The sequence below is a fragment of the Nerophis ophidion genome, linkage group LG14, assembly GCF_033978795.1.
Source record: "Nerophis ophidion isolate RoL-2023_Sa linkage group LG14, RoL_Noph_v1.0, whole genome shotgun sequence".
Taxonomy (NCBI): domain Eukaryota; kingdom Metazoa; phylum Chordata; class Actinopteri; order Syngnathiformes; family Syngnathidae; genus Nerophis; species Nerophis ophidion.
In genome coordinates, this window is record NC_084624.1 from 22,503,287 (window position 1) to 22,517,941 (window position 14,655).

General features: G+C 42.1%; 1 protein-coding gene across 2 annotated transcripts in view; it reads left to right on the forward strand.

The window, feature by feature from the left end:
- Positions 1 to 30: 30 nt before the first annotated feature.
- Positions 31 to 14,655, forward strand: part of acsl3b (acyl-CoA synthetase long chain family member 3b) — a 27,690-nt gene continuing 13,065 nt past the window's right edge. Inside the window, exons 1-6 of one of the 2 annotated variants that reach the window (XM_061920127.1) lie at positions 31 to 252; positions 5,324 to 5,784; positions 9,065 to 9,242; positions 9,319 to 9,428; positions 9,507 to 9,645; positions 11,050 to 11,200. In XM_061920127.1, the coding sequence (XP_061776111.1) occupies positions 5,434 to 5,784; positions 9,065 to 9,242; positions 9,319 to 9,428; positions 9,507 to 9,645; positions 11,050 to 11,200 (929 nt within the window). In that variant the 5' untranslated portion in view covers positions 31 to 252; positions 5,324 to 5,433. Of the gene's footprint in view, positions 253 to 2,215; positions 2,372 to 5,323; positions 5,785 to 9,064; positions 9,243 to 9,318; positions 9,429 to 9,506; positions 9,646 to 11,049; positions 11,201 to 14,655 lie in introns of those variants that run through there. The other variant, XM_061920128.1, reaches the window with a different exon arrangement.

The window sequence follows — 14,655 nt, forward strand, 5'->3', positions numbered from 1 at the left end:
CGCCACCCCCTCTTCTCCAATCAGAAGCCGCGAAGAACTCTGACGTCACCCATTCACTTCCGGGCTGGAAACCGCTACCCGGGTGATGCTAAAAATGACTCATTTGACACATTTTTATAACGGTTTTACAAAGTGCTTGAAATATTAACTTGGCGACGGACCCACGACGCGTTTTGACGTGGTCAGAATAATGACAGCGCGGTGCTTTGAATGGTAACAATAGCGGATTGGAGCCGGCGAGAAGCGGCTGAGGTGAGAATGTATTGAAAGCTCTGCAGATGTTGATAAGCTGATTGTTAGCAGCCGCGGAGCTAACGCGCGGTGATGCACTTTGCTGTTTTCTAAAATCTAATCCGCCGTCACTTAACATCTTTGATTAAACTATAGCCAGTTAACAGATTTGTGTCGCATGCATGTGATTTAAAATCGATAAACATTAGCTTCCCCTCCGGCTAGCATGTTGCTAACTGCTCGCTTGGGGTTCTGCGGCTTTTCAGCCTTTTGGGTGTGTTTGTTGCCATCCTAACTGCAAACAATGAATGAATCCACGCATGCTTTGTTATCATCCCAAGTATATCAAATATGTGCGGGTGGCTTATCCGCCTGCGGTGTGACGTGCTCTTGTCAAGCTCGCAAGGCCGAAGTAATCGATAAATGATCGATACCACTCCCACTTCCGGTAGCATAGTGCAGTGGTTCTCCACCTTTTTTCAGTGATGTACCCCCTAATCCAGGGGTCGGGAACCTTTTTGGCTGAGAGAGCCAAGAAGCCAAATATTTTAAAATGTGTTTCCGTAAGAGCCATTAATAATAATATTTTTTCACACTGAACACAACTAATCACGTGCATTTTTAAGTAAAACCAACATTTCTAGGGTATAATAAGTCTGTTATTCTTTGTAACAACATCGTTATTCTGAAGCTAACTGTGGAGGGGGTATGGCCTGCGGGCCTGCAGCGAAGCGGGGAGTGCCAGGACCGGCCTCGAAATCAGCGACAGGTGCGTAGTCGGCCCACTTGGGCCTTGTTATCTAATCACCTGTCGCTATGTTATAAGCAGCAGCCATGAGGAGAGAAGGGTATGGGGCTGGAGCCAGAGTGCGAGCGAGAACGAAAGAGAAAAAGACAATTGCTGGAAAGCAACTGAGAGACTTATTGAAAAATAAAACAATATTGTAACCCTGAAACAGGCTCTCATGTCGGTGCTTGGTGGTCTGAAGAACCCCCAGGAGGGCAAGCTCCACACTAATTAATAATAAATAACTTTTTACCATTAACGCAACTTCTTGAACAGGTGCGGTAGAAAAAAGGATGGATGGATTAAAATGCACGAGAATGTTTTATATTTTGAACGTTACTTTTAACACTGTGATTACAAGCGGAATTATTCATTACTTAGCGTGTTAAGCAGTGTCAGCTCGGATTTCTCTGAGAGCCAGATGCAGTCATCAAAAGAGCCACATCTGGCTCTAGAGCCATAGGTTCCCTACCCCCGCTCTAATCGGAGCAAAGATTGATAAAGTCAAGTCAGCTTTATTTTTCAATTTCTTTGCATGTAAAGACATACAAAGGAATCAAAATTTTGTTTCGCACTCTCCCATGCATAGACAAAAAGAAGACACAAACAGTAAAGTGCAACATAAATATGTCTACCTGCTAAAGTGACAAAAATATATAGTTCCTGTTATTTTTAAATAGGATATGGCTGTAAGCAATGAGTGTTTCATCAGTAGTGCAAATACTTATGATATAGCACCAGATGTGTGCAATTTTGCATAGTCATTTTTCTGTGGGTTATGGGGTTAAGAGTTCAGGTTGTTCCAGGGAGGGAGATTTCAAAGTCCTGACAGTCTGATGGATCGGGCTGAGGATTGAGGGGGTTGGGGGGGTTGGGGGGGGGGGGGGGGGGGGGGGTTCAGCAGCCTAACAGCCTGGTGGTGAAAGCTGTTGGTGAGTCTGGTGGTGCGGGAGCGGAGGCTCCTGTATCTTCTTCCAGGCGGAAGGAGACTGAACAGGTTGTGTGCAGGGTGGCTTGCGTCACTCACAATTGTGAGTGCTTTGCGGGTGAGGCGGGTGGTGTAAAAGTCCTGAAGAGATGGGAGTGGCGCACCAATGACTTTCCCAGCTATTTTCACGATGCGCTGCAGGTCTCTTCTGTTGTATTGAGTGTAGCTCCCGCCCCACACAGTGATGCTGCTAGAAAGGATGCTTTCAACTGTGCGTCTGTAAAAAGTGGTCAGGATGGGTGGTGGAGCACTTTCCCGCGTTAGTTTTCGCAGTAAGTAGAGGCGCCGTTGGGCCTTCTTCACCAGTGATGACCGTGGTAGTCCATGACAGGTCCTCACTGATGTGCACCCCCAGGATTAAAGAGGTAAAATACAGCACTATGTCATCAGTTTCTGATGTTTTAAATTGTATAACAGTGCAAAATATTGCTAATTCGTAGTAGTCTTTCTTGAACTATTTGGAAAAAAAGATGTAAAAATAACTAAAGACTTGTTGAAAAATAAACAAGTGATTCAATTATAAATAAAGATTTCTACACATAGATGTAATCATCAACTTAAAGTGCCCTCTTTGGGGATTGTAATAGAGATCCATCTGGATTCATGAACTTAATTATAAACATTTATTCACTAAAAAAAAACCTTTAACATCAATATTTATGGAACATGTCCACAAAAAATCTAGCTGTCAACACTGAACATTGCATTGTTGCATTTCTTTTCACAGTTTATGAACTTACAATCATATTTTGTTGAAGTATTATTCAATAGATATATTTATAAAGGATTTTTGAATTGTTGCTATGTTTAGAATATTTAAAAAAAAAAAACTCATGTACCCCTTGGCATACCTTCAAGTACCCTCTTTGGTGTGACCATGAAGGAAGAAAGGCGTGTCATCTGCATACATTAAGCATTCAGCTTCAGGACAAATAGTGGGCAAATCATTAATATAAAGGCTAAATAAAATGGGGCCTGAGGGACTCCAGAGGTTGGCCTAAGAGAGTCAGATCTGCAGTTGTTCAATCATGCAGATACGATTCAATCCAGCTCACAGTATTTTGAGAGAAGTTCAATTTTGAGAGCTTGGTAAGAATCTCAGGATTCTAAAAACATTACTGTCATATGCAGTAAAAAACAAATTTTTGTGTTTGCAAACCTTACAAAAGCACATGTGTCTAGTAAAACTCATAAATATACTTTAATGCAGACATTATTAGACATACTGCATGTTTGGTTTAGGAAGAATGCTTGAGGAAATGTGTTGTTGCTTCAATCGCATTATCTCAGGATTCTAAGAACATTACTGTCATTTTGAGTTAAAAAAAATACATTTTGTGTTTGCAAACTTTACAAAAGCACGTGTCTTTAGTAAAACTCACAAAGATACATTATACAGGCAATATTAGACATTGCATGTTTGGTTTAGGAGTTATGCTTGAATAATTTTTTTCTTGCCTCAATCACAAGTATAGCAGACTGAGCCTCCCTTATTCTCTGGAAATCTGATTTTCTGGAGCATAACATTGAACTAAAAGGCTTTAAAAATCTAGTTAGCTAAGCAAATTTAAGAATGGTTGATATTTTTCTGCACCTTCCCTAAAATCACACTTTGATTTGCACCTAATACAACATTCCAGGCTCAGAGAAATACACGTTTGCCTTTACAGCAGCTGCACGTTACAGAGAGGTGCTATTTATTTGTGATTTTGTCGTGTTTGCCTAACCCTTTTCGTTGTACAGTGGTAGATTCTTCCTGACATTGTTACATTAGCTTGCGAGGACACCTCCCATGTGATGCGTGAACCCTGGAATGAGTTGCTGCTTCTATGTTGCCTCATAGCCAGCGTTACAGAGCTGCTTTTGTTTCAGTTGCAACTTAGATGTTAAAAGCAGAAATACAAAGTGTATCAATTAGTTAATATAAATAATTGTTCAGGGTCATAAATTGTTTAAAAAGCATTTAAAGGCCTATTGAAATGAGATTTTCTTATTTAAACGGGAATAGCAGGTGCATTCTATGTGTCATACTTGATAATTTCGCGATATTGCCATATTTTTGCTGAAAGGATTTAGTAGAGAACATGGACGATAAATTTTGCAACTTTTGGTCGCTAATAGAAAAGCCTTGCCTTTACCGGAAGTATGTGCGCGTGACGTCACGATTTGCTAGGCTCCACACATATTCACATTGTTTTTAATGGATGCCACCAGCAGTAAGAGCAATTCGGACCGAGAAAGCGACAATTTCCCCATTAATTAGAGCGAAAAGGAAAGATCCGTGAATAAAATATTGATAGTGAAGGACTAGAAAAAAAAAAAAAAAAACGACAGCTCCGGGCGGCGGCAGTGTGAGCGTTTCAGATGTAATTAGACACATTTACTAGGATAATTCTGGAAGATCCCTTATCTGCTTATTGTTTTAATAGTGTTTTAGTGAGATTTTAAAGATTGTAAAGACATACCTCGAGGTCGGATGGCTGCGGTGAACAATAAGTGTCTCAGAGAGAAGCCGAGGAGCCAAGCTCACAGCTGCCTTTCAAACAGCTGCTGCAGGACGACAAATAATCCAATGATTTCTCCGGTAAGATATATATCACAATTTCCCCATCCAAAAACATGCTGGTTGACGTACAACAAACAAACAAACTTTGTCTCGGTGCTAAAGACAGCTGCAATCCACCGCTTTCCACCAACAGCATTGTTTTTTATAGTCTACATTATTAAATGAACAAATTGCAAAATATTCAGAAACACAGATGTCCAAAATACTGTATAATTATGTGGCTAAAGCAGATGACTTTTAGCCGCGAGTGGTGCAGCGCTAATATTTCCCGACAGTCCGTGACGTCACGCGTACGCGTCATCATTCCGCGACGTTTTCAACAAGAAACTCAAGGGAAATTTAAAATTGCAATTTAGCAAACTAAAAAGGCCGTATTGGCATGTGTTGCAATGTTAATATTTCATCATTGATATATAAACTATCAGACTGCGTGGTCGGTAGTAGTGGGTTTCAGTAGGCCTTTAACTAAACAGGCACAGGGTGTTGGTTATAACCTTTACTGAAATTTAACAGTCATTAGGTCTCAAATATAAGTATTGTTGTATCTGGTCTCTAAAAGCTATTTTTCCCTATATGGTCTGTGTAGCTATGCACCAGAGCTGCTGAAACAAGAATTGCTGACAGAGAAAAATCACTAGGAGTAGGCCAAGGTGGCTATGAAGGATTCATTTACAATTGTCTGCGGGATCATATTTGCTGCTGTTCAATTTTGCTGATGCTGTTTTTTAAGCTTTGTGTTTCTGTGTTGCAGGTCTGCTCGGCTCCCTGCAGAAAGCAACCCAGCCGCAGCTACGAGCCTACGAGACATATTTCTGCCTGAATATTTGAGTCATCTTATGCAGTGACTTTCTTCCTCTCAAGATGAAGTTAAAGGAAGACATCAACCCCCTGCTACTACAGGTCTTTCGCTCCGTGGTTTGGGTCTATTCAGTGATCACCTTCATACCCTGGTACTTCTTCTCTGGGGCCAGTACCAACCTGGAATGGGCACGCCGCATCAAAGCCCGTTCGGTTAGCGGGCACCCAGCCGGGCCTTATAGGGCTATCAACAGTCAAGAGAAGCTGGTGGCGTGGCTGCACCCTGGGGTGGATACTCTGGATAAAATGTTTGCATATGCCGCCAAGAGGTTTCCCCAGAGGGACTGTCTAGGCACCAGGGAGGTGCTGAGTGAGGAGGACGAGCTCCAACCAAATGGCAAGGTCTTTAAGAAGGTGAGAATAAAGCTATAAATTATGCCTTGGCCTATAAATAAATCAGTTAATTGAACGATAAATATTAAATAAATCAAATATATTCAATAACAGAAAAACGTTAACAGAGTTAACCCTCTGGTCAGTCTTCCACTGTTTATAGGCCCTTTTCCACCAACAGTTCAGAAAATGTTGGTTCCTAGAACCTGTAGTTCCTGGATCTATAACAGGGGTCGGGAACTTTTTTGGCGGACAGAGCCATGAAAGCCAAATATTTTAAAATGTATTTCTTTGAGTACCATATAATATATTTTAAGACTGAATACAACTACATGCGTGCATTTTTAAGTAAGACCAACATTTTTAGAGTATAATAAGTTTCTTATTCTTTTTAATACCATTGTTATTCTGAAGCTAACCAATAATAAATAAAATACTTCTTAATGCGACTTCTTGAACTGGTGGGGTAGAAAACGGATGGACGGATTAAAATTCATGAGAATGTTTTATATTTTCAACGATGTTTTTAACACATACATGAATAAATTTATGTGGACCCCAACTTAAACAAGTTGAAAAACTTATTCGGGTGTTACCATTTAGTGGTCAATTGCACGGAATATATACTGTACTGTGCAATCTACTATTAAAAGTTTTAATCAATCAATCAAAACTGTGATTACCAGCGGAATTATTCATTACTTATCGTGTTAAGCAATGTCAGCTAAGATTTATCTGAGAGCCAGATCCAGTCTTTAAAAGAGCCACATCTGGCTCAAGAGCCATAGGTTCCCTACCCCTGATCTATAGGTTCTTGTAAAAGTGTGTGGTTCTTTGTTTCCACCTCCACATTTCACAGTTCAGGATAGTTTATGCAAACCAGGCTGATGACGTATGAAGGAATGGTTTAGTTTATGTCTACACTGGTACCATGCAAATAGACAATATTAGGTCAGAGTTATTTTACTAAAAAGTAAAAAAATGAAATCCATCCATCTTCTTCCGCTTATCCGAGGTCGGTTCGCGGGGGCAGCAGCCTAAGCAGGGAAGCCCAGACTTCCCTCTCCCAAGCCACTTCGTCCAGCTCCTCCCGGGGGATCCCGAGGCGTTCCCAGGCCAGCCAGGAGAAATAGTCTTCCCAACGTGTCCTGGGTCTTCCCCGTGGCCTCCTACCAGTTGGACGTCCCCTAAACACCTCCCTAGGGAGGCGTTCGGGTGGCATCCTGACCAGGTTCCCGAACCATCTCATCTGGCGCCTCTCAATGTGGAGGAGCAGCGGCTTTACTTTAGTTCCTCCCGGATTGCAGAGCCTCTCACCCTATCTCTAAGGGAGAGCCCCGCCACCCGGCGGAGGAAACTCATTTCGGCCGCTTGTACCCGTGATCTCGTCCTTTCGGTCATAACCCAAAGCTCATGACCATAGGTGAGGCTGGGAACGTAGATCGACCGATAAATTGAGAGCTTTGCCTTCCGGCTCAGCTCCTTCTTCACCACAACGGATCGGTACAACGTTCGCATTACTGAAGACGTCGCACCGATCCGCCTGTCGATCTCACGATCCACTCTTCCCTCACTCGTGAACAAGACTCCTAGGTACTTGAACTCCACCACTTGGGGCAGGGTCTCCTTCCCAACCCGGAGATGACACTCCACTCTTTTCCGGGCGAGAACCATGGACTCGGACTTGGAGGTGCTGATTCTCATTTCGGTCGCTTCACACTCTGCTGCGAACCGATCCAGTGAGAGCTGAAGATCCCGACCAGATGAAGCCATCAGGACAACATCGTCTGCAAAACGCAGAGACCTAATCCCGCGGCCACCAAACCGAAACCCCTCAACGCCTTGACTGCGCCTAGAAATTCTGTCAATAACAGTTATGAACAGAATTGGTGACAAAGGACAGCCTTGGCGGAGTCCAACCCTCACTGGAAACGAGGCTCTGACACTGATCGTACAGGGAGCGAACCGCCAATCAGACAGTCCGATACCCCATACTCTCTGAGCACTCCCCACAGGACTTCCCGCAACTTGGACTCGGATAAGTGGCGGAAAAATTGATGGATGAAAACAACTTTACTTTAGGGTCTTCAAGATATAATGGAGAGCAATTTTTGCTTAAAAAAAATAAAACAAAAGAGACTTGTTTACTACAGGGAATGGACTGGCTCCGGTGATAGAGCGACCGTGCCAGCAACTTTAGGGTTCCAGGTTTGATCCCAGCTTCCGCCATCCGAGTCGTGTCTGTTGTGCCCATAAACAAGACACTTCACCCTTGCTCCTGATGGGTTGTGGTTAGGGCCTTGCATTGCAGGTCCCGCAGTCAGTGTGGGAATGGGTGTTTTTATGAGTGGAAATAGTGTCAAAGCGCTGCAAGTACCTTTAAGGCAGAAAAATGCTATACTAATATAATCAATTTACTTAGTTTGTGATCTTTCAATTACAATGGTTAAAAATACTACTGTAATAGGAAATCTTAAGTTTATTGTTTGAAAGGGTCACTTGCTTTATGATTACATTAGTGCTTAATTTGGTCTCACAATAATAATGTTTATCTGCAATTTTTGAGACAATATATCGTCTAGCAAAATGTGCCTACTACACATATTGTGGAACCTTAATAGTCCAAAAGTAAACCCTTTTTCCATTAAAAACTATTAAGATTGAATTTTTCTGTACCAGAGTCAATTTGTCGCCATAGTAAACTGTGCACACAATGTTTCAATATTGTTAACTGTCATACAACTGTAGGAATAATTGTCAACAAGATGAATACTCATGATGGACATGTAGCGATGAAATGGAAAGGAAACTTCATGTATTGTGCTTTTTTGTCTTCAGTGTCAAACAAGAACAAAGAAAAAGTTAATTGCTGTGAAATAAAACTTAAAAATAATGTTTTGTAGCATTTCAAAGTATGCCTGTGTGGCCATTCTCTTTTACTGACCTATTTTGTACAACTTTGGACCTGCTTAGTTCCTGATGTCATTCATCATGGCAGTTTTCCAAACTGTATGACATTGAGGCAGTTCACATTTTGAGATTCCACTGTACATAATAATATCTGCCAATGCTTTCCACCTTTCATGCAATTTGATTGAAGGGTTATCAGTGTTAAAACAGTAGATGCTTGTGCAATAGCTGTAAAATCCTGTAGGTAGCACTATTTCACTAGACATGAATAATGTAAGACTTTATTAGATGAATGCCAGCAATGACTTAATACATTAATGTAGAGAAATGCACATACAGTAACTCCATCAGCTTTGCTTGGTTTAAGTCTATTTGAATGCTGTATGTGTAGGTCATCCTTGGGAACTATAACTGGCTGTCATATGAGGAGACCTACCAGGCAGCGAGGACATTCGGTAGTGGGCTTGCGTCTCTCGGCCAGAGGCCAAAATGCAAGATCGCAATCTTCTGCGAGACCAGAGCTGAGTGGATTGTAGCAGCCCAGGCCTGCTTTATGTACAACTTCCAACGTGAGTGACAGAGGAAATGACACATAATTAACCCAGGATGTGAATTTACTCACTTTTTTTCCCTTTTATTTGACAGTTGTGACGCTGTATGCCACTCTTGGACCTACGGCCATCGCCCACGGTCTGAACGAAACAGAAGTCACACACATCATCACTAGTAAAGATCTGCTGCAGGGCCGTCTCAAGGTACCTGCATGAATAACAATTGCAATCAATCCCTAGGTTTGATTTATTTGTTACTTTGTTCCTGTGCTGCCCTGCCAGGCCATTCTGTGTGATGTCCCGAGGCTGCAGTTTGTCATCGTGGTCGACAAGAAGCTGTCAAGTTGGCAGGACATTCCCAGAGGCATCATGGTTCACAGCATGGAGGCCGTAAAAGAGATGGGATCCAAGCCCGAAAACTGTAAGTGATTGTACAACCGGATTAAAGAGGCTTCTAAGTTTGGTAGGGAACAGGAATTATACTGATTGAGTGGCTTGGAAAACCTTAAAAGTTAACGTATTTTTCGGACTATAAGGCGCACTTAAAATCCTTAAATTATCTCAGAAATCAACAGCTCGCCTTGTAACCCGGTGCGCCTAATGTACGGCATCATTTTGGTTGTGCTTACTGACCTTGAAGCAATTTTATATGGTGATGATAAGTGTGACCAGTATATGGCAGTCATACATAAGAGATACATGTAGACTGCAATATGATGGCAGTAAACGACACCAACATTTTAAATGTTCCATTGAGAAAATAGAACATTACACAGGGCGGTCAAAAATCTGTCAGTTTTTAGTACGACCTCGGTAAGCTATGAAGCCGCATCGCTTGACAGATTGTCGGCACATTAAACAGACAAGTGTTACTATGGTGCGTGTATACGGATTGCAAAATGGCACCTATCAGCAGACATATTATCTGGCGTTTTGTTTCGCAATATTATGTGAAATCAATTTTTCTCACATTCTGGTACCTGCTGATGTGTATTTGGGATATGCATAAGTCCTGAAAATGTGCGCGCGTCCGCCATTGTAGTCCGTTGGACACCGTAGTCGATAAGCTACTTCATTTTCTCTACCTTCTTATGTGGCATTTATCCTCCGCTAATGGCATTTCTAATATAAAGTAGTGTAAAGTTCTTATTTATCTGTCTGTAAACTCGCCATGCTAGCACTAAAACATACTGGTGTAGTGAGTTTACATAATTTACCCAAGGAACTTTAGTTATTAGAGCGTTCCGGTCGGACGATTTTTCAAGGGACGCATTTCTGGCATTGTTGTTGCACTCGTTAGCCACGGATGAGGAGATGCCGGTCCGTTATTGATTGAAGTAAAGTCTTAATGTCATTAAAACAGTTAGCTCCATCTTATGACACTTCTTCCACTCCCGTCCTTGCACGCTACACTGCTGTCTAAGGTGAGCCACAAAATAAGACCGCCCACAAAACGGCGCATCCTGAAGCAACTGTCAGAAAGCGACTTGAAGATGATCTGTAAAACATCATCCATGCTACATTTTGACCAAAGAACCACCATTACATGTTATATAGACCACAAGGAAGTCTTTTACATTTATAAAAAAAAATCATAATATGACCCCTTTAATGCACCTTATGATTCGGTACGCCTATTGTATGAAAAAAGACCGGAATAGACCCGCTCATCGGCAGTGCGCCTTTTAATCCGGTGTGCCATATGGTCCAAAAATACGGTCAATTAAAAGTTGTGCAAGTGGAAGAAATGACTTTGCCGTCACTCTGAAACACAGACGCACCTGGTCAGCTTTTGTCTAACCCTCATTTGCCATCTCCTCCGCAGTAGCAACAGACCGTAGAGAGCCACTATCCTCAGACATTGCCGTCATCATGTACACCAGCGGCTCCACAGACCTCCCCAAGGGTGTCATCATCTCCCACGGCAACATCATCGCTGGCATCACCGGCATGGCAGAGCGAATCCCCAACCTCAAGTATGCAAATATTAAATTGACCAAGCTCCTCTGAGACTTTCTTCTTCTCAGTTTATGCTGCAGCTTAACTGTCTAATGCTCTGCTGATCCAAATGGCACAATCTAATGACTGTAAATCACACCGTTAAATGCACTAAAACCAGTGAAATACGCACTAAATGGACAAAAGTGTTGACAATTCCACAGGAAGCGAATATGGTCAGCCCCTCCCTTCTCATGAAGTTTGATGCATACAACACATAAAATTAGGATTTAAGGGAAACTCATAGATTGATTGATTGAAATATTGCATCCAAATATAAGCTGATGAATTCACTGAAAATAATCAGGCATGTGAAATTACCTCAAACGTAGAAATCCGTGTTTTTTAAACATTCATTTTTGTGTCAAAATATAATTTTCGTGTTTTTTAAATTAAATGTCAATAAAAATACCATCTATGCTATTCAATGCTAGTCTCAGCCGCAGGTATTCACAGTTCCTCTTGCTTAAACGTTGCACTGAGTTGCAGGACGGGCAAACGATCTGGAGCACTGAAACAAGCTGGGTAGTTTACTTAAGTTAAAGTTAAAGTACCAGTGATTGTCACACACACACTAGGTGTGGTGAAATGTGTCCTCTGCATTTGACCCATCCCCTTGATCACCCCCTGGGAACTGAGGGGAGCAGTGGGCAGCAGCGGTGCCGCGCCCGGGTATCACTTATGATGATTTAACCCCCAATTCCAACACTTGATGCTGAGTGCCAAGCAGGGAGGCAATGGGTCCCATTTTTTTTAAATAATCTTTAGTATGACTCGGCCGGGGTTTGAACTCCCAACCTACCGATCTCAGGGCGGACAATCTAACCACTAGGCCACTGAGAGGTACTTGTCTCCTCAGTTTGCTCTACGAGCCACAACGTTGTCTGCTGTCCACTGTTCTGCTAATCATATTTGGATGATTACAATCTGAACAATGTTATTTCCAAACCAGTTGTAGTTCTATAGTAGTTTTTTGTAGCCAGCGAGAAGTTATATTTTTGACGTGACTGATCGTAAACAGAGGTCACAGCACCGGAGCTATGTAACCCCAGGCTGGCTACAGGATAGCACGCAAATGGGAAGTATTTTAAATTACAATATATAATTTTACATGACATTTTCATTGATAATAATGTTCTAAAATGATCCACCGAAAACAAAGGAAATGTCTGTGGTACATTACATGGGACATGTAAGTGTCAAAGAGACAGACAAAAGAGGCTGGTATATGAGAACAAATCCAAGGTAAAAAATAGTGTAGAAATTGCAGGTAATGTAGTTTTGATTTTCACAAATTTATTTCGGGGTTTGCGTGACAGCATTTCGTTCTAAATTAAATTGTTCCACTTTTTTCTCGATGTTCCTCTATTTTTCTCAAAGTGTGCTCACATATCTGACTAATTTGTTTAAAGTGAAGTGAAATGAATTATATTTATATAGCGCTTTTCTCTAGTGACTCAAAGCGCTTTACATAGTGAAACCCAATATCTAAGTTACATTCAAACCAGTGTGGGTGGCACTGGGAGCAGGTGGGTAAAGTACCTTGCCCAAGGACACAACGGCAGTGACTAGGATGGCGGAAGCGGGAATCGAACCTGCAACCCTCAAGTTGCTGGCATGGCCACTCTACCAACCGAGTTATGCCACCCCAAAGAAGAAATTAATATTCTGCTAAATATGAAATTCCCCAATCAACTGCAGATTATATTAGGCCTCTATTGACATGGTGTTTATTAGCTGGGAGTCTAATGCTGTCAGGTTAATTGCTCAAAAAAATTACCTTCACATGACATATTTAAAGGCCTACTGAAACCCACTACTACCGACCACGCAGTCTGATTGTTTATATATCAATGATGAAATCTTAACATTGCAACACATGCCAATACGGCCTTTTTAGTTTACTAATTTGCACATTTAAATTTCGCGCAATGTATCCTGTTCAATGAGTTGGCTACTTGTCCAGGGTGTCCAACGCCTTCTGCCCGATTGTGGCTGAGATAGGCGCCAGCGCCCCCAGCGACCCCAAAAGGGAATAAGCGGTAGGAAATGGATGGATGGATGATATCCTGTTGAAAACGATGGGGTATGATGACGCGTGCGTTTGACGTCACCGTTTTTTTCCAGCGCGATCCAAGCTATAAGTAGTCTGCTTTAATCGCATAATTACACAGTATTCTGGACATCTGTGTTGCTGAATCTTTTGCAATTTGTTCAATTAATAATGGAGAAGTCAAAGTAGAAAGATGGAGATGGGAAGCGGTGTATTGCAGCTGCCTTGAGCAACACGAACACAGCCGGTGTTTCCTTGTTTAAAATTCCCGAAGGTTAAGCTTAACTATGGAACAGAGCGGTCAATCGAACATGTTTCCCGACCACATGTCAACCGGCAGTTTTCGGTTAGAAAATTGTGGTAATAAGTTGGCTCTTACCGTAGTCATGAGCGGAGCTTGCGTCGTCCCGCAGCTGCGTGGCTTCCCTCAGAGACACTGGCGGTCAACACAACACAACCCCTCCGACTTTCTGGTACCATATAATATCACTAAACCACTAGTAACACAATAAGCAGATAAGGGATTTTCCAGAATTATCCTAATAAATGTGTCTAATAACATTTGAATCGCTCCCACTGCCCTCGCCTTTTTTTTTTTTCTAGTCCTTCACTCTAACTATCATCATCCACAAATCTTTCATCCTCGCTCAATCAATGGGGAAATTGTCGCTTTCTCGGTCCGAATTGCTCTAGCTGCTGGTGGCCATGATTGTAAACAATGGATGTGAGGAGCTTTACAACCAGTGACGTCACGCACACATTGTGTGCTACTTCCGGTACAGGCAAGGCTTTTTTATTAGCGACCAAATGTTGCAAACTTTATCGTCGATGTTCTCTACTAAATCCTTTCAGCAAAAATATGGCAATATCGCGAAATGATCAAGTATGACACATAGAATGGACCTGCTATCCCCGTTTAAATAAGAAAATCTCATTTCAGTAGGCCTTTAATACTCAATAGGTGCTGTTGTTTTGGACAGCAGTTATCTTTGTAATGTCCGTGTGTAAACAATAGCCAACTATTGAGGAACAATATCTCATGAAAAAGAATATACCACTGTAGGGTTTCCCCTCTATGTATCTCATTTTTGGTGCGGCGCCACGGCTAAATTGAAGCCGCCACACGTGGAACAAAATTAAGTAATATATTGTATGAATGGACACAGAGCCGATTTTATTTAAGGACGGTTGACTAGTGATGCACAGAAAATGTGGCAACAGAAAAACTTTGATCAACCGCAAGCGAGACTCACGCAAGTGTCTTGAACACTGGCAGTAACAAGGCACCGCCCGATCGGCAGCTTTGACGCACCTTTGCTCTGGCGGCTTGAGCGATGTGGCGGCAGCTCTCCAGCGGCGGAACGCGCGCAGCTTGGCTGT